This window comes from Leucopleurus acutus (genome assembly GCF_964270905.1).
Source record: "Leucopleurus acutus genome assembly, chromosome: 15".
NCBI lineage: Eukaryota > Metazoa > Chordata > Mammalia > Artiodactyla > Delphinidae > Leucopleurus > Leucopleurus acutus.
In genome coordinates this window covers 74,611,912-74,635,221 of record NC_139157.1, presented here as the reverse complement: position 1 = coordinate 74,635,221, position 23,310 = coordinate 74,611,912, and the positions used below count along the sequence as shown (strand labels likewise).

General features: G+C 42.2%; 1 protein-coding gene across 1 annotated transcript; it reads right to left on the bottom strand.

Moving 5' to 3' along the window:
• ELOVL4 (ELOVL fatty acid elongase 4) lies at positions 1-21,730 on the bottom strand (the record flags this gene model as incomplete). Its single annotated transcript, XM_082855374.1, has 6 exons — positions 1-952; positions 3,461-3,588; positions 4,652-4,823; positions 7,965-8,045; positions 9,440-9,627; positions 21,631-21,730. 6 exons carry the CDS (start codon positions 21,728-21,730, stop codon positions 677-679), a joined length of 945 nt encoding a protein of 314 aa, XP_082711500.1. The 3' UTR covers positions 1-676.
• Between the last annotated feature and the right edge of the window lie 1,580 nt (positions 21,731-23,310).

The following is a 23,310-nucleotide window of genomic DNA, read 5'->3' as shown; positions in this document are numbered from 1 at the left end:
CAAAAATTGTTTCCCACAGTGATCTGTGCTGCAGGTCACGGTGACCTTTGAGTCGCCGGGCAGGATTTTACTGTAATTCTTATTTTCCCCAACACCATCATCATCAAGCCTCTAAGAGTCTACAGAGATCATCAGATTTTTAAAATTTAATTCCAACCAGGAGGGTATCTTCAGACTAGAGGTGGAGAGATTTGACCACTCCAGTCAGCAAATGAATTCAAACGTGCACGTTTTAAAGTAGCTGCATTTCCAGTTTGGGACCAGAAGAGGGAAGGTAACTGATTTTCATCAGTAGGTAAGTAGCAATTTAGCCAAAAAAAAAGGCATAAAGACCATGTTTCTGTGATTATCAGTCTGAAGAATGAAGAGACATGAAAACTCTCATACATTGTACACATGAATATGAACAGGGAGAGGGGCCTCCAAAGTCACGTGATGATTGCTTTGGTCTGACAACATCAAGGCTAATAAAAAAAATGTTTAAAATAAAAACTTCATAAATAAAACATCTGGGTGTTGTATTTAACACTTTACTCAATCTAAAGGTCACTAATACATAGAGCACGTTTGTCTTTTTCTCCCTATCCCCAAACCCTCATTTGCTTCTGGTTTCCCTGAAATCGTATGTGAAGTGGGAGCTTCCTTGCTGTCGACACCAGGTAAGGCCCAGTTCACTTTACTCTCCTTTGGCCTTTCCATTTTTCTGCTTTCTTCCATCTTCTACCACTAGGTGGTTTTCTGATTTGTTCACACCGTTTGCTGAAATACCATTCGCAGCTGTTTTTCCGGTTTTGGCTTTCTTAGGCTCTTTGTACGTCCGAACATAGAAGTTAAGGAAGAGACATATGAAGCTGACTGCATAGGCAATGAGAGCCCAGTGCATCCATTTGGGGAAGGGGCAATCGGTGTAAAGGGACAGCGCTGTGTGCCCAATGGTCACGTGGAACTGAATCTGAAAAACAAAACAGCGCAGGTACGTTTACTGTGGGCAGCAAGCAGCTCGTCACGACCTCAGCATCTTCTGTGCGGCTGAGCCAGGCCCATGCCGTCGCCCCACGGTCCAAGGCTTAAGAGTTCTCTGGTTCCTCCTTACTCAGGCTGCTGCTCAAATGACATGTCCTCAGCTAGGGCTTCCTGCTAAGACTCAAGTACCTCTACCCAGAGGGTACCTCCATCCCTTTAACCGAAGGGTTCTGTTTTGTGTGGGTTTTTTCGTTTCATAGGAATTGTGTCTTTTGCATCTGCTGACTTCTGGACTGTCCACCTCTCCACCCGTGTACAACCGAGGGCGGGGCTCTGCGTTGGTCTCCATGATTCCCGAGCCCTTGGCCTGGTGTCTGGGCTCAAGGAATTATTTTTTGCATAATGTTGAATAATTTTACCTCATGAGAGGGAATATCAGTGGCCTAAGAGAGTAAAGTAGTGGTACTATAGGCTCTTCAATTTTTGTTTACCTCCCTTTTTTTTTTTTTTTTTTTTGCGGTACGCGGGCCTCTCACTGTTGTGGCCTCTCCCGTTGCGGAGCACAGGCTCCGGACGCGCAGGCCCAGTGGCCATGGCTCACGGGCGCAGCCACTCCACGGCATGTGGGATCTTCCCGGACCGGGGCACGAACCCGTGTCCCCTGCATCGGCAGGCGGACTCTCAACCACTGCGCCACCAGGGAAGCCCTCCTCCCATATTTTTGACTGATTTCTTTCCACAAAGTTGTCAGCAAGCTGGTACATATACGTCTAAAAATGAGCTTATCAAAGTGGTTCAGTACTTGTTTCTTACAGAACAGCAGACAGGTAAATATGCATTTGAAGTCTTTAAAGTCTTTAAAGACTAAGATTTTTTGGTAAAATTTTGTAGATATTTGAAAATAAGTGTAAAAAGAGTGAATGGTTCTCAAGAGTTATGAATTCCATGGTATTAACAAGGGTTAGCTTTTTACAAGATTAACATACACGATTAACTGTTGTGAGAACTTCTCGCTTGGAAATACGCTACCTTTCATGAAATTAACATCCTGTTTGGAAAGGGCAATTGTTTCTCTTTAAAGGACAGCATTATCAATATTAATTACTATATTAAATATTAGTTTTAAAACTTATCCCATGTTAAGCCCCAAATTTCTATCAGACTAAAAAACTTTAAAAGTTTTCCATGGCAAAATCCAGATTTTAAGAACTTTTGATTTCACAATGGTTTTTAGGACGTGCATCACGGAAGAAGGGTGAGTGTGGGGGGTGGAATTGCTAAAGGACAGTCAGGTGCGGGCTGCAGCAAAGCAGAGATGGAGAGTTCACATGAGTTTTGTCACCTCCTCATTTTCTTGGGACCATCTAATAATTACTGAGAGAAACGAATTACACAAACTATATAAATGGCTTATACAAAAACTGGAGGAAGCTTCCTGTAGCACTTTACTTACAGATGAATCCTGCACACCCAGCATTTCCCAAAGGTTGTGCTTCCTGTTTGGTTAGCCTATTGTTTAGAAACTTAAAGCAGAGATGAATACTCTTTCCCAATGTGATTCCACTGTACACTGATAAAACTGTGTACGTGCTATGATTAAAGCAAATTATAATAAATGCCAAGGCTTAAGAACAGCTACCAGGTTGGTTTTGGATTTCCAGTTTGGTTACTGGGCTAGTGCTTGGCTTGGAAGGTTGCACGGATGCACCCAGATGCTACAAGAAGTCCTACTGGGGGTAGGTGCTGAGAACTGCCTGCTCTGAAGACTAGCATTTGAGAATACCGAGCTCTGCTCGCTAATGAGTGTGTGTCGGGGAATTAAGAGTTCTCTGGTCCTTGGTCCCTTCCTTTTCTTAAATTTAATTATTTTTCAATTTTTTGGCCGTGCCATGAGGCATGCAGGATCTTAGTTCCCCAACCAGGGATGGAACTCATGTCCCCTGTGGTGGAAGCTGCTGGACCGCCAGGGAAGTCCCCCTTCGTCCCTTCCTTTACCCCACCCCTTCCTTGGCTCTGTGCCTTTCCTACAACTTTCATATTCTAAACGTATGGGATCTGTTCATAAGGATGGAAAAATGGAATAGACAACAGAAAATTTACATAAGGGCAGGATGAAGAGAGGCAGTAGTAACATTTTAAGTGGAAAAAAAGCCTAAGAAAGAAGTTAGATTATTTTTCTAATCATAAATGAGTCTGTGTACTTTGTGGTGTGCTTAGGTCTTTACTCATCCATTTCACAAATATGTTTAAAGGATATTTCTCTTAGACAAGAGCTGAGTCTGGTCTTTTAAGGACATTTAAAAAACGAGTGGCCATGACCACTAGGTCTATGAACAGGTAGCTCAGAACCAAACAGCCTCAACTCCTATAGCTGGAGCACAGAGAAAGTCGGCTTGGTAACAGAAAATTGCTGAAAACGACTCAGTACTTTACAATTAATTAGATTCAAACATTCTCAGTGTTTCACCAGAAAAAACTTTAGAAGCATTTAACTCACCAGCTGCAGCATGGTCAGGTATCGTTTCCACCAAAGATACTTCTGAATCCATGGGCCAAAGGCGGTTAACCCGTAGTATAAGTACATAATCACATGGATGAAGGAATTCATCTGGGCTCCGAAAAATGCTTTAGAAAAACAGAGGTAATTAATTACAAGCTACAGAAACCTGTATTAGGTGATAAACCATTTAGACATAAAATAAATGAATCTACATTATTTTCCAACATTTAATCTTGAGTACAGATGAGGAATAAAAGTTGTAAAATAGTTCTAATGGAAAAGCCTTCTCTTCAGAGCATGCCAAGTATTTTTAAAGTTTAGACTCAGGCTTTCACCATATAAATAAAAAAGGGTGTCCTTCAAATGCAAAGGACTTTCAAAGTGGCAAGTTTTCAAATGAGGGTACTCCAGTGGCTTAAGTAGGCCCCAATACAGAACTACTGCCAGTATTACTTTGCATTCTATTACTCTTGGGGGAAAAAAGTCATGGTACATATAATTGTTTAAGCAGATTTGTAAATGTTTCATTATTGCCTTTACATGTGCTGATACACATAGCTACAACAAAATAGTACTTATTTCTTAGTTTCCTAAATAGTTTTAAATGGAAGGTAGCAAGGTGAACTGTACTATTACATACTGACTTGTACCCTGGGTCCCCATCAGAGGAATGGTCTGTCTACAGCTCAATGATGTGAATCATCTCCAATGTACAGGCATCTGAAAAGCTGGAGGCAGACCTTGGCCAAACTGTGAATTCAGGTTCTCTGCAGCACTGAGAAGGCTACACACAATTTCCTTTGAGTAAGAACCAACAGGTGCACTTGGGCCTGTCTGACAGCAGGAGTGGGCTTTGGGCTTGGAGAGGAGACAAAGCCTTCAGACTGAGAAGCTGTATCTTGGTATCCTCTGGATCAGAACCACTAGAACTGTTCCCTATCAAAATATAACTTGCTATGTTTGGGATTCGTTTATGCTTATCTCTGGGGTAAATCTGTAGGTGTGAAAGTAGTCACAGATAAAAAGCTAAAGCTTTACTGTCTTCAAACTTCTTTAAAGTGAAATTAACACAGAAATAATTAACCATGAAGGTAAATTAAATTATAGACCAAGTCAAATTCTCACTACTTTCCATCTTCCACATTTACATAATTTACTGCCTGGGGATATGTTCCTGAAAATGCTCACCCTGTCCCCCTGCGACCCACTTAATTCCAATCCACCACAATGTAAACATTGTACAGTGATGATATACGTGAAGGAAGGAGACTTGGTTGTTTTTCTTCCTCAGGATAAAAAACACTGTGTCCAAATACTCAATTCCTTTAGAAATAAAGTACCACCACAGAGCAGCAGCTATCTGTAGAAAGGAAGGGAAAAAAGCATTTTACAAACACCAGAATGACACTATCACATGGTTTTCTACACATTCTAAGTCCTAAACAATCTTCACTGCACAAAATGTAGGAGGCACAGAATCATTTTTGTCTAAGTGGGTGTGAAACCTAGGCATCTATTCACAGGGAAAATAATGGGAAAGAAAGAGTCCAAATCTATATCTACACAGTGCCAACAATTCAGAGAAAATTTTCAGTCTGTTCCATAGCTGGATGTCACCAGTACCCAACTGCTGAATGCAGAGCTGTAAACACTTTCACATTGCTGTGATTTTCAACATGGTAGAGAAACTGAGATATTTCCTTGGTAAAGGTATTTCACTTGTGCATGCCTAGCCTATATCATACCTCAGAGATGCTTGCAAGTGTGCTTGGGTATCAACTGGGCTCTGTGAGTGTCTTGTCTCTCTCTCTCTCACATATGTTAATATGCAACAAAATACTTAATCACAGTTTTTATTAGGCAGTAACATCTTTAAAATGATAAATTGCAACAAACAAACACACACAACAAATATTTCTTAGGTCATAAATATAATCCTGCTTACATAAATAAGTCTTTTCTTTTCCTGGGCTCTAATTAAGACACCAGATGGTGCAGAAAGATTACATTACATGCTGAGATTCAAGATCCTAGGACCCAGTGAGAGGTGACCTCTGTATGTATGTTTTAAAATATTTTCCAAGCATCCTACTAAAATAGTAACCTCAATTCATCTTTTTTAGGTCAAGTATTTTCTATGACATGTGTCCTATGTACAAATACCAAAGGCAGCGGTACGTAACTGAAATCTGTCCGTACACCTCTGCGGGTCAGGGGTTTGGCAGATTCACTCACAGCCAGGCTTAGGTGTTTCACAGCTGATAGAGACCTTCCTCATTTTATGCCTGCACCTGTTGGATGCCACGGGTTTTTGTTTGTCTGGGTTTGGCTTTTTGCTTTTGAAAAACAAAATGACAATTTTAAAGTGTAGGCAAGGAAGAAAGAGAAAGGCCAAAGAAAAATTAGTATTGTATTTACAAACTGAGAATTATTTACTGAATTTGCTTGAGTAATAATATTGTTGAAAATGATAAAGTTGTTTGAAAATAGGCTTGAAATAGGGGATTTCTCACAGCAACACTATAGTATTCACTATTATGTTAGTACTTTAAAGTATAACATTTTGGTGCAGCAAACTTTATCTAGAAGGGAAGAGATAATGTCTTATTTCTCCCCCCATCTGGGCCTCTAAATTAGCCACAACTCATGAATAGTAATAAATAATCCTTCTCTTTAGTTTGTAAACTGAATAGCTACATCAAAGTGAAGAGATCCTTCTTGGCTACGTAACAATGGATACAAAAATGAGTCTTTGGGTAAAACACTTATTCTGCCACATCTCATATTAGAGAGGAGGAGAGAGCCAGGAAATTTTCAAATGCAATCTGCTGCCGCTCTGGTTCTTTCTCCTACTTGATTTCAGTTCTCACAATAGCTCAATTTTTTTTTTAACATCTTTATTGGAGTATAATTGCTTTACAATGGTGTGCTAGTTTCTGCTTTATAACAAAGTGAATCAGTTATATATATACATATGTTCCCATATCTCTTCCCTCTTGCGTCTCCCTCCCTCCCACCTCCCTATCCCACCCCTGCAGACGAGCTGATCTCCCTGTGCTATGCGGCTGCTTCCCACTAGCTGTCTACCTTACGTTTGGTAGTGTATAGATGTCCATGCCTCTCTCTTGCTTTGTCCCAGCTTCCCCTTCCCCCTCCCCATATCCTCAAGTCCATTCTCAATTTTTAAAGAACTGACCATTTATGAATGCCAGGATGGTAGGCTCACAATGACCAGAGGGGTATTTTTAAAACTTTATCCCCAAAATGTTAGCATGTTGTTTCGTCCAAGGGGTTTACCTAGGTTCACTCCTCAGAGGAAGCAAGCCCAGCGCTTTTCCCTTTACTTCCCCCGGCCTGAGCAAGACCAGAGCCAGCGCTCCACCCAGGGAGAGGCTCTCTAGCGAGGTTACCTTGGCCAACAAATCTGTATAAAGGGGCTCCTCTCATTCCCTCTCAGTTGCATCACGGGTCGTAGGTTCTTGTTAACCATTTCTTTACATGACTAGTGTCTGCCTCTCCCACCTTTGCTAGAATGTCAGCTCCACAAAGGCAGGGATCCTATCTGCCTTTCCACCTGGGTCCCCAGGGCCCCCTCACACTATCTGCATACAGCACATGTTCAATACACATTTGTTCAATGAATAAAACCAACATGACAACCAAAAGGGGTGATTTTTCTTTCATCGGCGCATTATATCTCCTAATAGGGAAATGAAGACAGAGACATAAAATGGTAACTACATGAAAGCAATCTGGTGCTGGGTCTTGATGAATACTGCTATTTATATTGTCCAACCCCAATGCTAAAGAGCTACTTTTTTCCAAGGGCAGCTACTACAAATTATATTAATACATATATTACATGTAACATAAAACACACACATACATATAACATATGTTATATATGCTATATAAATGTTTTATGTATATGTAATGTTTAATATGAACCATAGCACACAAGAGGAGTTCAATAAATAGTTAATAAAATAAGATAATTTACTGATGCAGGTGACTGCAAAGTACAATATGATAACACTATATTACTAGTCTACTTTTCTGCGAAGATGATAAAAACTGAGTTTATACCTAAACAAGTTGTGCTGTGCTTAATTTACTAAACAGTACATAGTTTATAAGATGTTCGTTTTCCTCAGGCTTTCTTAACAAATGAATTCAGCTTTAAGAGTTTCTCTTCTTGACCGAAAAACAAAAATCTAAAACATCATCTTTATACTATACATGGAACTTCTTTTTTTATTTTTTTGAGTACTGCGTTTTAGTAATCCAACACACCTTCACTCTCACATCACCAAATGAGAGAAGATACTGGAGGGATGAAAACAGATTTTCAATTATGTACTTAAAAAAAAAAAGCATCGCTTTGTTGACTCGAAACAATCCAGTACACTCTTACCACTATACTGAAGAATGTTTTTCACAGACTAGGGACTACAATATTAAACCAACTTCTACTGATTAACAGTGTTTTTAAGGTACTTACCCTGACTTCGTGAACGTTATCCGAATAATCCACACTCTGGCAAATATAGCTATATCCTGCATTATATGATCCCATGAATAGCTGGAAAAAGGGAAGGATATTTGGAGTAAAGTTTCAGTAGATACAGCATGTATAAGCACTACCTACAATATGCAAACTTGCAAAATATTTTTAAAAGCAATACGGTCTTAAAATTGTTCAATGCATTAAACATTTAATATGTTGGAATTTCTAAAATTTACTATCTGTCAATTTATTTTAAAATTGAAATCTAAATTTAAAATGACATGTGACATTTGGACTGAGACAGAGACTCTCTACCTCATAATATTGAGAAACTGTGATTCATCATATGCAGCAAGAGTTGCATGGATTTCTAGTCTTGAACCAGAGTGGGTTGCATCTAACAAATTGGGTAAAGTATCCAAAGAAGTTAAAGTTTTTTATGAAGTTGAGCTTCTGTAGGCTAAGTTGTCAATTAAAGAAAGGTTTTTTAAAAGGAGCATACTTGGGCTTCCCTGGTGGCGCAGTGGTTGAGAGTCCGCCTGCCGATGCAGGGGACACGGGTTCGTGCCCCGGTCCGGGAGGATCCCGCATGCCGCGGAGCGGCTGGGCCCGTGAGCCATGACCGCTGAGCCTGCGCGTCCGGAGCCTGTGCTCCGCAACGGGAGAGGCCACAACAGTGAGAGGCCCACGTACCGCAAAAAAAAAAAAAAAAAGGAGCATACTGTTCTTTTCCCTAGCATCACGAGTCTAGTACTCTGGGTTCATACAGAACATTAATGAGGAGTCTCGTAGAAAACAAATTCCTTTCACTCTTACAACTTAAGAAATGGCTGTGCCAATCCAGCCTTTAGGATTTTCTTTCAAAATGCCATGGAGGATTTGCTGCTGCCCAGAAAGGTGGGTAGTGGTTAGTAGCAACAGCTGTATAACAGTTAACTCACTTCAGTTCCAACATAAAATACAATTACACTATGTAATAGGATTTAAACTTGAGATTGGTATTCTACATCTGCATATTTTCATCAGTTACCAAACCTGAAACTGCTGAATAAGAATTATAAACATAGCTACAACTATTTACTGAGCGCTTAATATGTTCCAAACACTATGTAAAAATTATCTCACTTATCTCTGATACCCTAGAAGTTAGGTATTATGCCCATCTTACAGATGGGGGAAATGAATCTCAAAAAAGTTAAATAACTTCCAGTGTCAGAAAAGCTAGTAAGGGTTATTTTAGAATCCAGTGTGTCTGCTTCAAAATCCCACTTTAAACAACTGTCTTACACTTTACATATGTTTCATATTTTTGTTATCCAAAAATGAAAACTGTCAATAACATAAAATTTACTCTTAGAGTAGCTAACATTTATCTTAGGGCACAACATTACAATGATAGTTTTACACATTCTCCTTTTTTAATTTGCAATAGACTTGGGGAATTATAAAGTGAACTTTAGTAAACCTACCTCTCTAAAGATAAAAAGGTTAAGCAAAACCATCCCGAAATTATAGATAATGAGCGCTAAACGCATCTGGAAAGGTTCTCGGTCCTTCATCCATTTTGGACCCAGCCACACGAACAGGAGGTAAAGGGTACTTATACAAAGCGTAGGCAACGGGGACTGCATCAGAGGCCAATTTTCCACGCGTTTATCTACAGAGAGAACATAAAATTCCTTATACAATAAATGTTCTATAAAATGAACTTATTAGGAAGCATAATGTTTCAACCTAGTTTTCCTAATTTGACCAAATACAGATTCTTAGAGGCCCAACAAAAATACATGATGTAAAAACCAAAGAAACAAGACCAATTCCTGGGAGTACCTTTTGAAAATGAAGTTTCATTACATAAGGCACACATTATATGTTTTACAGAGAACCTCGAGAACAGAGAGAAGAAACAAAGCTCATTGAAAATTCAGAAGAGGCTTGGGATGAAAAGTTAAAGGTTTCATAGACAGAAAATAAATACTTTAAGGAGAAACCTGACTTTCATATTAAACATCTGAAATTTACTAGCACAGTTTGCAAGCTGCTCCATCCTATGCCGAAAGCAGGAAAAACTTAGTAAAATGAAGAGGTCTGGAGCATGGAAGCTGTTCCCCAGAATATTTCTGGATATTGAAGACGAGTACGGTTATATGTGTATTAAGTTGAGGATTAAGTTAGAGATCATTACATTTCTATAACTTAAACAGCAACCACATATTCGAGACATTTTTTTTTCCTTGAGAACATGAGTCTACCTTTTTTCCCATGAATATAACCAACTTAAGTACTTTTCTCTAAAGCTATAAATCATTTACCTTGCATATGTGTGTGTGTGTGTATATATATATATAATGTAACATATTATTTCATTTAAAATGAATCAACTGTTTTTAAATTCAAATATGCAACCCTGCATCAAATTTGTAATAGAATCTTGCCACAAATAAAACATTTCTAAGAGAAGCATGATGATGAAATATGAGGTTGACAAAAATTTACATTACAAAAGGACACTGAAGTTAATTTTTATATTTCTAAAAGCTAAACAGCATTTTAAAGGTTGTGAATCTAATGTCTAGCTTATTCTTGGTAATGCAAAACACTTCTATGTTCTATTTTGAGGAAAATAATATATTTTTTTAAGTAAAAAAAAAAATTTATCTTTTAGCCAGTTCGTAAAACCTAGACTAAATGAATTTAACTTAATTGCTCATTACAATGTCCCCCTATTTAAACTGTCAGTTTTACTAAAACTATATATGCAAAATAGCTCTGGGTAAGTTAACTGTCTTTCAAAATACTTTACCTAAAAATAAATTAGTCTGTTTCTATATGCTGTCAGCAGAAAATAAGATACAAGACATGAAACACAAATACAAAAATATTTAATCACATAGCTTCTGAAGTTGGGGCGTGACACAATAACCATGGTTTCAATAAAATAAGAGTTGTTAGAAGGGTGGGATAGTGACTTGAAAGAAAACAACAACAACAAAAAAACCCCAGAAAAACTGATTATACTTTATCGTTTACAGAGGAGGCCTACTCTCTATTCATGGAAATTATGGTTCTGTCATTCAAATCAAAACATATTCTAGAATTAAAAATAAACTAAAGTACTTAAAAGACAGGAGAGAGAGTAATCCTCTTACAAGGAGGGGGTGACTTAAAAGATGGGGGGCTGATTTTGTTGAAGGCACTGTGCCACTATGGTCTTACCAGTGATTGTTCCCTTTTCTTTACTGTTGTCATATTATTCTTCTGTGACCATATCTTTCTACGCCAAAAGCCAACCTAAAACATGGGGTATTCATCGACTTTGATCTTTATTTTTCTATATTATAGAAAAAAAAAAAAAGAAACTAATACAAACCCCCTAAATCCTAAAGCTTGGCTGTACTTCAGGTCACTAGGGAAGGAGCTGCCAGGGAGCTCCACCTCCATCCACAAACTAGAGAGAGGGCAGATGCTGCTTTTCCCATGGATACAAAGAGCAAAAGGACTCTGTTATGAGAGAATCTATGTAACAGAGACAGGAAGATAAATCCACCTGTAAGGATCCTCGGAAAGAGTTCATTTTATCGTGTATAAATTTACACCTTTATTTTAAAAATGGGAGGAAAAATGGTCCATCTGAAGTGGGGCTTCCCTTGAACACCCTCCACCAAGAGTCTTTTATTCCTTACCTGATTTATATCTTAAAATCATCCAGCATGGTATACAGAACACCTTTTCAAGTCAGACCCTCCATCCTTTTTGAGCTAAGTGATTTGCAACAGGTTATGTGGCCCCTGACCTCTCAGAATTCGCCAGCTATTGGAGGAGACAGACATGAAAAATCAATTGCTTTGCAGGACGATGACAGCAATGTCAGAGGCCAGTCTGAGAACAGTGGCAGGGCAGGAGAGAGGCGACAAGGGCAACTTCCAGAGCTGACATCTGAACTGCTCCTTGAAGAAAAGAGGAGGGGCTTGCCAAGCAGACAGGGAGGGCGGAAGGCTTTCTTGCAGAGAGAACTGTATGTATAAAGAGCCCCAAATAAAGAGATAAAGCACTTATTTTGTAAACTAAGCAGGCCTGAGGTAGAGCATATGTTCAAGCAAAGATGGCAGGAAATGACTAGAGATTTACAGGTCAGATCAGACCTGGGAGAGTCTCACAAACTATGCTGAAGACGCTGGAACTTATCCTGTAGATAAAGGGGAGATGCTTCATTGGTTAGAAACAGGAGACCACATTCGGCTTTTAGCAGATCATGACGGAGGCAGTGGCAGAGGGACTGAAGGGGAAAGGCAGGGAAACCAGCTGGATCAGTGGTTCTCAGGTATCTGTCTGTTGCTAGGCTGCCCGCAGAAGGATCATCTGCTTGTTAAAAATACAGATTCCTAGGCTCCACCCCAGTATCTACTGTTCCCCTGGTGATGCTGACGGGCAGCCAGCCTTGGAGACCACTATAATGCAAGAAATGAGGGAAACCTGGATTCGGGGGCTGCACTGGTGATGGAAAAGATAGGCAGATATTAAAGTCACGGGGGCACAATCTACAGACGTGGTGGCTGACATGGACGTGAGAGGTGAGAGTGAAAGAAAAGTTCAGGATTACCCCCAGATTTCTGACCTGCCTGGTGGCACAGATGGTAAAGTCATGGATCCAGGACAGAGCATAAAGGAAGACGAACAGATCTGGAAGGAGATGATAAGGTGCATTTTTAAAAATTTATTTATTTATTTTGGGCTGCACTGGGTTTTCGTTGCTGCGCGCGGGCTTTTCTCTAGTTGCGGCGAGCGGGGGCTACTCTTCATTGCGGTGCACGGATTTCTCATTTCTCACTGCAGTGGCTTCTCTTGTTGTGAAGCACGGGCTCTAGGCGTGTGGGCTTCAGTAGTTGTGACATGCGGGCTCAGTAGTTGTGGCTCGTGGGCTGTAGAGCGCAGGCTCAGTAGTTGCGGCGCATGGGTTTAGTTGCTCCGCGGCATGTGGGATCTTCCCGGACCAGGGCTCGAACCCATGTCCCCTACATTAGCAGGCGGATTCTTAACCACTGCGCCACCAGGGAAGTCCGATCAGGTGCATTTTTAAACAGCTTGTATTTGAAGCACTCATGGGACACCTAGGTGGAGGCATCCAGTAGGCTCTGGAACTGCAGATGACTGCCAGGGCTGCAGACGCACAAGAGAGTCACCGGCAGTGAGAACCCCAGCAGAAGTTCAGGTCACAAGGGAAAGAGCGCATAGAATGAGAGAATAAAAGGAACAAAGATTGAACCCTGGGGGACACTTAAGGGAAGAGTGGGATCCGTGGCTGCGAAGCAACCAGAGAGGAAGGAAAAGAGAAAATGATGTTGTGAGGACCAAGAGAGTAAGGTGTTTTGAAAGCGATGGGGTGGGTGACAGACGCTATGGATGGAGAGTCAACTGTTCTCCCCTCTTCTTTTTAATGAGGAAATAATAACCATCTCACAGGGTTGATGGGCGATGGTTAAATGGGAGAGTTCCCAGCACAGGTGGACACCGCAAAGCCCTTCCTTCCGCTGCATCCCGTTCCCTCTGCACCCATGCCTCCACGCAGGTGTGTCCTACGTCAGGGATCATCTGAGCCCCTCCTGCTAAGAGTCAAGCCCTTCGATGTCTTCCAGGCCTTTTCTTCCTGACCTAGAGGAGTTCCCTAGGTTCTGGATATGGGCATTCAAGTCAGACTAGCAGCCTGACAACCCCAGCTTCCTCATTTAGCAGCTGAATAAGCCTCAGCAAGTTACCTAGTCTCTCTGGCCTTACGGGTGATGACAGGGTTGTTGGGAGGAATAAGACACTGCGTGTATAGTGTCTGACACAGAATAAGAGCTCAATACGTGTCAGCACTGTCATTATTACTGACAATAATCAAACCACTAAATCCTCCTCTGTCCCAAGAGAAGAGTTAAACCAAATTAAAGAAAAATTACCATCAGTAATTTTTATGTTCTATAGAAAAAAAATATAAAGATTAAGTTTAGACTATCTAAGCCATTGTTTTAGGAGTTATTACAAGGATTCAATAAAATGGCCTTAAGAGAACATGTAGTCTCAAACCTTCTAATTGTACAGGTAGAAATATGAGCCCCAAAGAATCAGGAATAATTTGCCCAAGACCATGTAAAAAATGTAATAATTTGCCCTTGGCCATGCCCAAGACCATGAAACCACCTGCAGAATGATAAACTTATTCTCTAATGTTACTGTTATTATTTTTGACAAAATAGTTAACTCTGGGTTGTTCAAGGAATGTGTATATCATTAAATGGGTACAGAATTATAGCAACAAGCACAGTGCTCTGTCAAAACAGGTGCTTAAATATCCGTATCCCTTTGTTTTTCTATTCCTTTAACTATTTCCTATGGAGCAGATAAGAGAAAGTGAAAAGGACTAAATATGTTTTTGTTTTTGTTTTGTTGTTTTCGGTACGCGGGCCCCTCACTGTTGTGGCCTCTCCCGTTGCAGAGCACAGGCTCCGGACGCGCAGGCTCAGCGGCCATGGCTCCCGGGCCCAGATGCTCCGCGGCACGTGGGATCTTCCCAGACCGGGGCACGAAACCATGTCCCCTGCATCGGCAGGCGTACTCTCAACCACTGCGCCACCACGGAAGCCCAAAAGAGGACTAAATGTGAATCTGTTATTTTCACTACTTGGGCAGCACCAGTAACAGTCTTGCTGGGAAAGATTGGCATTGTTGCACAGAATGTGGTTTTTCAATTACTTATCAATATATGTTTGCTTGAAATTGCTTTACCTATTTAAAGAATTTTTTAAAGTTCCATCTATATCCAGAATTTAAGAGCCGGATGAGACCTTAGAGATTGCCTAATTCAACTCAATTAAGAGATGAAAAAAGTTGAGTTGGAAAAGCAAAGGGACAGCTCCAAACTCTCACGGCTAATTAGCGGCAGATCTGGGGCTAAAGCCTCGGTCATCTAAACACAAGTCCAGGATCCTTTCCATCCCCTACACCAGGCTGCCCTCCTCACTCCCACACACATCACAAGGCTTCCGCACAGACTATGAAGAGAGAGGAAGAATTACATCTGATTTTATATCTCTTGAAAGTATTTCGTGCTAAGTGATTTAATGGTTTGATTCCTTCATTAAATTTAGTCAACATCAACTGAATTTATGACTACCTTTAAAAATGATAAAGATCATTTTTAAAACTCTCTGTAATTTAGTGTAGCCCAAAACCTTATTAGTATTTAGCAACCAGAATATATCACTATTTGAAATTATACTGGATTAAGAGGGTTGTATCAAATCAACAAATGTATGGGCACTTCCTAGTGTTGGGGAGAAAAATACAAAGTGAAAAGATAAATAATAATGAAGGTTAAAACAGTACAAGACAACAGAGTCCCAGAAGGAACAGCACAACGATGTACATGAGCAATTGTTTAGGATGATAGGATCAGATGCAGCAATGAGCTGCTCCGGGTACCACGACGGAGAAAGGCTCCGTGTGGGAGGGAGACTGAGCCGGAAGGGTCTTGGTGACGGGCACGTGTGGCAGGAGCCAGGGGAAAGGGCAGTAAAGGCAAGGGCAGTGTGATAAGGGACGTCAAGGCAGACGTGCACACGTTTTACTCACGGGTGAGTTATCCAAGTTGGCTAGAGCTGCACGTCTGTGGGCAGGGAAGTGCTGACTGACCAAGTTAGAACGGAGAGCTGGAAACTGGTTTTGAAAGGCCATGTATTTCTTCCTCCCTTCTCTTTTCTAAAAGTCAAAACCCATATGATTTTTTAAATATATATTCTAATACATTCTCATTCTAAGGTAAAATAAAACAACAGCACCTTAATTGAAAAACGTCCTAATAATGAAAAAGAAAAAGGAGCCATGTAGCACGAGAAAAGACAGATGCTTCTGTTACCCAACTCTTCTGTATGTGCTAATATATGTCTAATTCAAAAGAATAAGTGACTCAATAAATGTAAAATAATACTTATGTTAATAATATTAAATCATTCACTAATGACATTATCATAGGACAAAAAAAATAAAACATCGAATTTTAAAAGGATGATCAACTTCTTTGTGGCACTTAAGATCACAAAAGCACTGCCTGATATAACTATCTACGTAATTCTTAAAACCTTATTTCCCTAAGCCAAAGAATCTAACTGTATAAAACTGTGTCCTGGGGGCTTCCCTGGTGGCGCAGTCGTTGAGAGTCCACCTGCCGATGCAGGGGACACGGGTTCGTGCCCCGGTCCGGGAGGATCCCACATGCCGCGGAGCGGCTGGGCCCGTGAGCCATGGCCACTGAGCCTGCGCGTCCGGAGCCTGTGCTCCGCAATGGGAGAGGCCACAACAGTGAGAGGCCCGTGTACCGCTAAAAAAAACAAAAAACAAAAAACTGTGTCCTGACACTACTTTTAGAATTTGCACTGTTTTCCCCTTCTGGAATTCCATCTGTGATTGGATGCTTTGCTACATGCTGCTGGGGAATGGACAAGAGCATCAGACATTAGAATCCAGGAGTCTGCCACCAAAAACCACTGATGAGGGAAAAAGTAACAAGAATCAAACAAACAACCAACCCTAAAATGGCAGGGACCTCCTAGAGGCTTCAGGGAGGTTATGAAGGAAGGATAAGACCAGGACCCCATTGAAAATGCTGCCTAAGGGAGATCCCACATTAGAAGATGGACATGTTCCACATATTTGTCTTTAATTAACTGCCTAGAACTTAGAATGTCTTTTCTCAAAGAAACATTGAGAATGGTGAGTTTCCAGGCTAGGCCAAACAAAAAATCTGTTTTAGATAATAACGTAGATAAAAAAACTCTAACTGTGACAAATAACAAAACCAACGTAACTATAATAGATGATATTAAAGACCCGTGCTCCTCTGGGGCCCAGCAATCTGTGGGACAGACCCTACCTATCTGAGCTGAGTTAAACATCCCCTCGCACGCCAGGCTGACTCACTGGCCCTTAAACTCATTCCCAGTTTCCATGGGTTTTTAGTTTTGACACCCCTTTCCTTAGTCGACCTTTCAAATACTCTCCCCAACAGTACCCACATGAACTTCACGTGGTGAAACAGCTAAAATACTCTAAAGGCAGAGCCCGTACATTCCCCTCACGACTCAAGACTGCGGTGCAAGTATAAGTGGAGATGAGGAGGGTAGAGAAGCAATCTCCTGACCTTCCCTAGGCCCCAACTAGGCCTCACTCTGACTCTGATCACACTGCCTTCAGACCATGATGCCAAGGAAGGTGGAATGGCCGTAAGCTGCATGGGGCGGTGACCGAGTGTCCTCATTCTCTCCCCGGAGCCCAGAACTGTGCCTGCACAGTGGCAGGTGATGAGGTAAGAAGGAAAGGTTATACAAGCCTAGCTTCTGAACTTCATCATCATCCCACAGGAGTCCTCCCTCCTCCTGAACCACTCATCCCCTTCTCCCTTCTGCCCCTCCAAAGTGAGGGTAAGGCCAGCTGCACTGGCCTTTCATGCTCTAACTTCAACTCCCAAGTAGACACTCATTTTTCACCCAAGTATAGGGGGCCATATTTGTGAACAGAGAGCAGTGTCAAAGTCCCCCACCAAACACACATGCATGTACAAACATACTCCAAGAACAATGGCTGTTTAAAAACATGTGGTCAATGTACACAGTGCTGTATTTAAAATAGATAACCAACAAAGACCTACTGTATAGCACAGGGAACTCTGCTCAGCGTTATGTAAACTAAATGGGAAAATAATTGGAAAAAGAATAAATACATGTATATGTATAACTGAATCACTTTGCTGTACACCTGAAACTATCACAACGTTGTTAATCAACTATACTCCAACATAAAATGTTTAAAATAATTAAAAAAAAACATGTGGTCAAAAAGAAATATGGTAGTTCAAGAAACATCTGGCCTTATTGCGGGCATGCTGGCTACTAACTTTCTAGGATGTTTCTATGTTAATGTCAGTTACACAAAATGGTACTAATAAGTATTTATTAGAATAATAAATGCAACGGAAAATATAAGGTACAATTCGGGTACAAGTGGGTATTAATAAGTTGGGGGTATTAAGACTCATTGGTTTTCAAATTTTACATAAAATTCTTCTTGAATGGATGTACACTTTGAGCCTAGGACCCCAGTCCTAATAATTTTAATGTACTCATAAAGTGAAAAAATAGAAGAAAAAAACACAATGACATCAGAGTACCTACTCTCATGCCACCAACGGGTATAAATATGTCCTATACCAGTCTATAGTTTCCTATATATTATAAAGCAAGACTCACTTGCTTGTTCAAAATATCTAAAAATATAATATAGAGAAGGGAAAATTTATTTTTGCTGTTTTTCTAAAAGTACAGCTCTTTCAAAGTTTTGACTCCAATGTATTAATGATGTAGTAAAAGTAATACTTTCTGGGTTTATACACTGTGGGACATACTCTGTATTTGCTAGATATGTGTCTCTGAAAAGCCCAATTTTTTTTTTTTTTTTTGCGGTACGTGGGCCTCTCACTGTTGTGGCCTCTCCTGTTGCAGAGCACAGGCTCCGGATGCGCAGGCTCAGCGGCCACGGCTCACGGGCCCAGCCGCTCCGCGACATGTGGGATCTTCCCGGACCGGGGCACGAACCTGTGTCCCCTGCACCGGCAGGCGGACTCTCAACCACTGAGCCACCAGGGAAGCCCAAGCCCAATTTTTATACATTGCTTTGGACATGTTTTATTAAATAACCACCATTTGGGAGACTTCCCTGGTGCTGCAGTGGTAAAGAATCCGCCTGTCAATGCAGGGGACATGGGTTTGAGCCCTGGTCCAGGAAGATCCCACATGCCGCGGAGCAACTAAGTCTGTGTGCCACAACTACTGAGCCTGCACTCTAGAGCCTGTGAGCCACAACTACTGAGCCCATGTGCCACAACTACTGAAGCCCGCGAGCCTAGAGCCCATGACCGGCAACAAGAGAAGCCACCAGCCCCCATTTACCGCAACTAGAGAAAGCCTGTGTGCAGCAACGAAGACCCAATGCAGCCGAAAATAAAAAAAGAAAAGATAAATAAATAAATTTATTTTTAAAAAAAACACCATTTGATATAACAGCGCAAAATGGTATTTTTGCAGAAACTGCCCTAGGGCAAAAACCTTTGGGCTCAGCAAATGTACTCTACAAATGTGTAACTATTCCTGTTCTGAAAGTCCAAAGTAGATAAGAGTTAGGCAGAAAACTTTACACTTAACTTTTCACTTAGGCAGAAACCTCAGTGGAGAGAAGTATTTAATGAACTAAAAAAACAGAAACAAAGAAGCACACAACTACAGTGTGAGGATGAAAGCACTCAAGGGCACAGAGCCTTGCTCATTTCTTTCTCTCCCTGAATGATCTGCATTCTTTCACCGTACTCATAGCTATTTCTCAACACCATCTTTCTCTCTGCCCACTTTTATCTTCCCCTCTGACTCATCGACTTCTTCTTCAGCCTCATCTCATAAGCTACTTTTCTACTTTGAAACTCCTTCACCCAGATTTTCATGAAACTATAGCAAGGAGATCCTACTGGAATCAGAGTAGTGCGAATGAATCAAAGACCGGAGAGTGGGGCAGGCCTATTCTGCCTGAGTCTGAAATAGCCCTCTTACACAGCAGCAAGGTAGAACCCACTAAGCCTCTAAGTTGGCTAAGAAATACCATCTACCTACACTAGGTAGCTCATTACAGGAAGCAAGGAAGCAGTCTCAGGTTTCGTAAGTGGATAGCCAGAGCATGGGTGAATACCTTCCCTCTGATCTGCTAGTGAGAGGTCACTTCGTTCTAGTGGCTACTCTCACTACTCCGGCTTGGCCCTCAATATTATATTATTTGCCCTTCACAGGCTCGTGGACAGCTTTCACATGAGGCAAGTGCACAAAGCTTCCCGTTTCATTTGTGATTTTTTTTATACAAGCATCATTAGGAAGGAATTAATCATCACAGAAAGGCATATTCTACCTTTGCTGTCAATTGCTCTGCGACTCCAGAGGTGGGAAAGCTCTGAGGTAGGAAGGGAAGACAGACAGGAATGAGAACTCCTGGGTGTGGCTGGCTATATGGAGATCTGAGGACCTTGACGAGACCTGAACTCTGAAGCATGCAAAGTGCACTTACCTGCCAAAGAGCTTGCCTGATGTTCAGCTCTGTACAATTGTGTCGTGGGAAACCCTGATACAATGTTTAAATAACCAAAATCACAGAGACCAAGGGAAGGATACATCTTTCCCAGTTTTTGTAGGTATAGCAGCATAACCTCAGCGTACACTACATAGAAGAGACACTTAAAAAGGAACGACTCCATTAAAAAGTGCTTTTTAACCATTTGCAAGTGCAACAGCTAAATAAGTAGCTTATTTCTCAATGTCAAACTTGAGATCTTCTGAAAAAGAATACACTTTGCTAAAGAAGTTAAAGCCATATCAATGCCAAAGAATCATTTTGTCTCACACATAAATAATTCCAGCACACGTTTTTTTCCACGACATATATCCCATGTATTGTACTGTGTTCATGCTGTAACCACTGTCCCATTGACTCTAACGACGAACACCAAACTATAGGAATATATTTCCATTCCTTGGGAAGGGAGGCACAGTCCTAACATGTAAGGTTAACCTCCTCCGCCGCTGGGATGCAGGGCAATACTGCAAAAAGGACTGGAAATGGCAAAACATAAGATCATTTCTAAAATCCTGTTAGCTTAACTGTTTATTTCAAAAACTTGTAAATGCTTTAAACCCAAAAGTAACTGAAGTAAATGAAGAAAATAAATGGTAAAATATAAAAATAACATATTAGCACAACTCTTCCCCTTAGAAAAGCTGCCTAGCTCAGCCAACTAACCATCCCTGTCAAACTGCAACACTGAAAGGGAAAAGTTTGCCAATTTAAAACAACTGTATACGTGTAGGCTTCTGGGACCACCTCTAGGTGCTGCTGTAGAGACCCCCTTTCCTAAAGATTCCCTACTTCTTTCCCGGTGTTTTAACCTTCCCCCTCCCCCTGACCGCACTGCACTGCGCAAAGCCATCACAATCACTTCAAGCCTATCTGTTGTTGAAAAAGCCTCGGAAACTAACCTCCTCCAAGGTTCAAGGAGCCGAACAATGGCTTTTGACTTTTCTTTCCAAATTATATTCTAGATGGACGAGCTAGACAAGAAACTATTAGCAGGTGTGTCAAAGCAACCAGGAGGCCAAAAAAAAGCAAAAGGACAGCGACCACTGGGCCCTCTGCCCTCCCGAGCCATCTCACCGACGGAATATTGCTAAATGTTAAAAATGATCCCTGTGCAAAAGAGAAGTGTCAGAGCTCGGAAGATGTGGGACCACAGGGTGGGGCGGGCCTGCGCCGAGCTCTCAGCAGCACAGACTCCATCTGAAATGCCAGCTCCTGCATCCGAGAACCTGACGAGAGATGGTGGAAGCTCAGAGGAAAACCGGGCAAGCGTCGAGGGGAGGAGGAAGAATTAACGTTCGGATCAGATTAACCAGTGCCCTAGCGCGGTCTCCGCGCCCGGCACCTCCTCGGATCCGCAGCATCCCAACAGCCGCAAGGGGCGGGGGCGCTGCCGGGCCGGGCGCTCCGAGGCCGGGGGCTGGTGTCTCCCGCGGGGCCAGGCGAGGATGGAGAGCTTTACCTGTGATGGACAAGGTCCAGCGGTAGAGCTCCACGGTGTCGTTGAGCGCCGTGGACACCACGTTCAGGACGCTGCCCGGCTCCGAGTCCAGGAGCCCCATCGCGGCGGTGAGCGGGCGCTGGCGTTGGGAGGAGGAAGCGGAGACCCCGCGGGAGGATCGACCTCCGAGGCGACGGCGGACCGAGCGAGCGGCAGCCGACGACCCCTCTAACGACGGCGGCCCAGCTGCGTCTTCTCCCCTTCGTCGGGGCGCCGCGGCGGCGGCGGCGACGAGCCGGGCGAAGGAGAAGGTACCGTCAAAGCTCCCGGGGGGAGGAGGAGGTGGTGGAGATCCTGCCGTGAGTGCCCGGTGCTGCACCCGTCTGCCGCCACGCGCCGCCGCCGCTCCAATCTCCTCGGCCGGCGTCACGTGGCCGCGCGCGGGGAGGAGGGGCCGGCGCGCCCCTCCTCCCGCCCGCGCGCGGGGACTTTGCGCAGGGATACTGCGGCGGGGAGGGGCCTGCGGGGGCCGCGCAGGCGCTGGCCATTTCGCATCACTCGTCCTCGCCCTCTACGCATGGTCTGGGGTGCGGGGCACCGCGGCCTCCCCTTGCCACCTCCCCCCGCGGGTCTCCCTGCTCCCCTTCCCCGCCTCCCTCTCCCATCGGGCCCCTGCGGAGGAGTATGACGCCTTCCCACGCGTGACCTCGCATCCACCCTGGATGCGCCTTAGGAAACTGGACAGGGAAGAATGGGCGTTTTGTGGGGAAGGCTGAGGTAGGCGACGTGCTTTGGTCCTTACCTGTCATTCACTTCGATTTCCCTTGGGTTCTGTTTCCTTCACCTCCACCTGCACAGACTTGTCACCATGACAAGGGAGATACCGAAGTTATCCCTCTAAATTAGTAAAGTGATGTTTGTCTTCCCAGCTACAGTGATGGAGAATGGACTTTGGGGTCTAATCGTTAGCAAGTTAACAAATAATTTGAATGAATGCTTGTATGTGTTCCGTAGGCCCTTTTAATATACAGAGGATAGTCAAAGCAATTTAATTGTTAAATAAGGTTCTAATAATTAAATGAGGTCCTGAGGAAAAGAGAGAGGGCCGAGAGAGGCCTTACAATTAGAAAAGTCCGCTTAGACCTGACGGAGTTGTGGTGAATCTAAAAGAGTAATTGCTCAGGAGACAAAAGACAATCTAGGTGAAAGAGGGAAAAGTATTTTTTTAAGTTGTTTAGATAATAAGAAGATGATGGGAGGTAACAAGATAATCTTACCCCTGAAAAGGAGCAAAACTACATACAGTTCGTAATTTGATAGTTTCTGACAATGAACAAGACCTTTGAGAATAGTCCAATAACCTTTTCACCTACTTGGTATTTAAGCATGTCACCTGCTTTTTGTGCAACCTTTTCTCCAGTTGATTTAGGATGCTATATTTAAAGGCCATTGAATGCAGTGTTAATTGCTTCTGCTCTTTGACACTGTTAAAATAATCTGAATACTATCTTTTATCATAGTTATTTGATTTATTTCTTTTCCAATTGACCCGTTATATGTTCTTTGATTTTATTTTATATTGGAAGCATCCTAGAGTATAAGAATTATTTGGGGTTCCTTTTTGAGGATCCAACCCAGTGCTATAAATAATAATTAATAAGTATTTATGATGATGTCAAAATGATAACATATTTTTTCAGA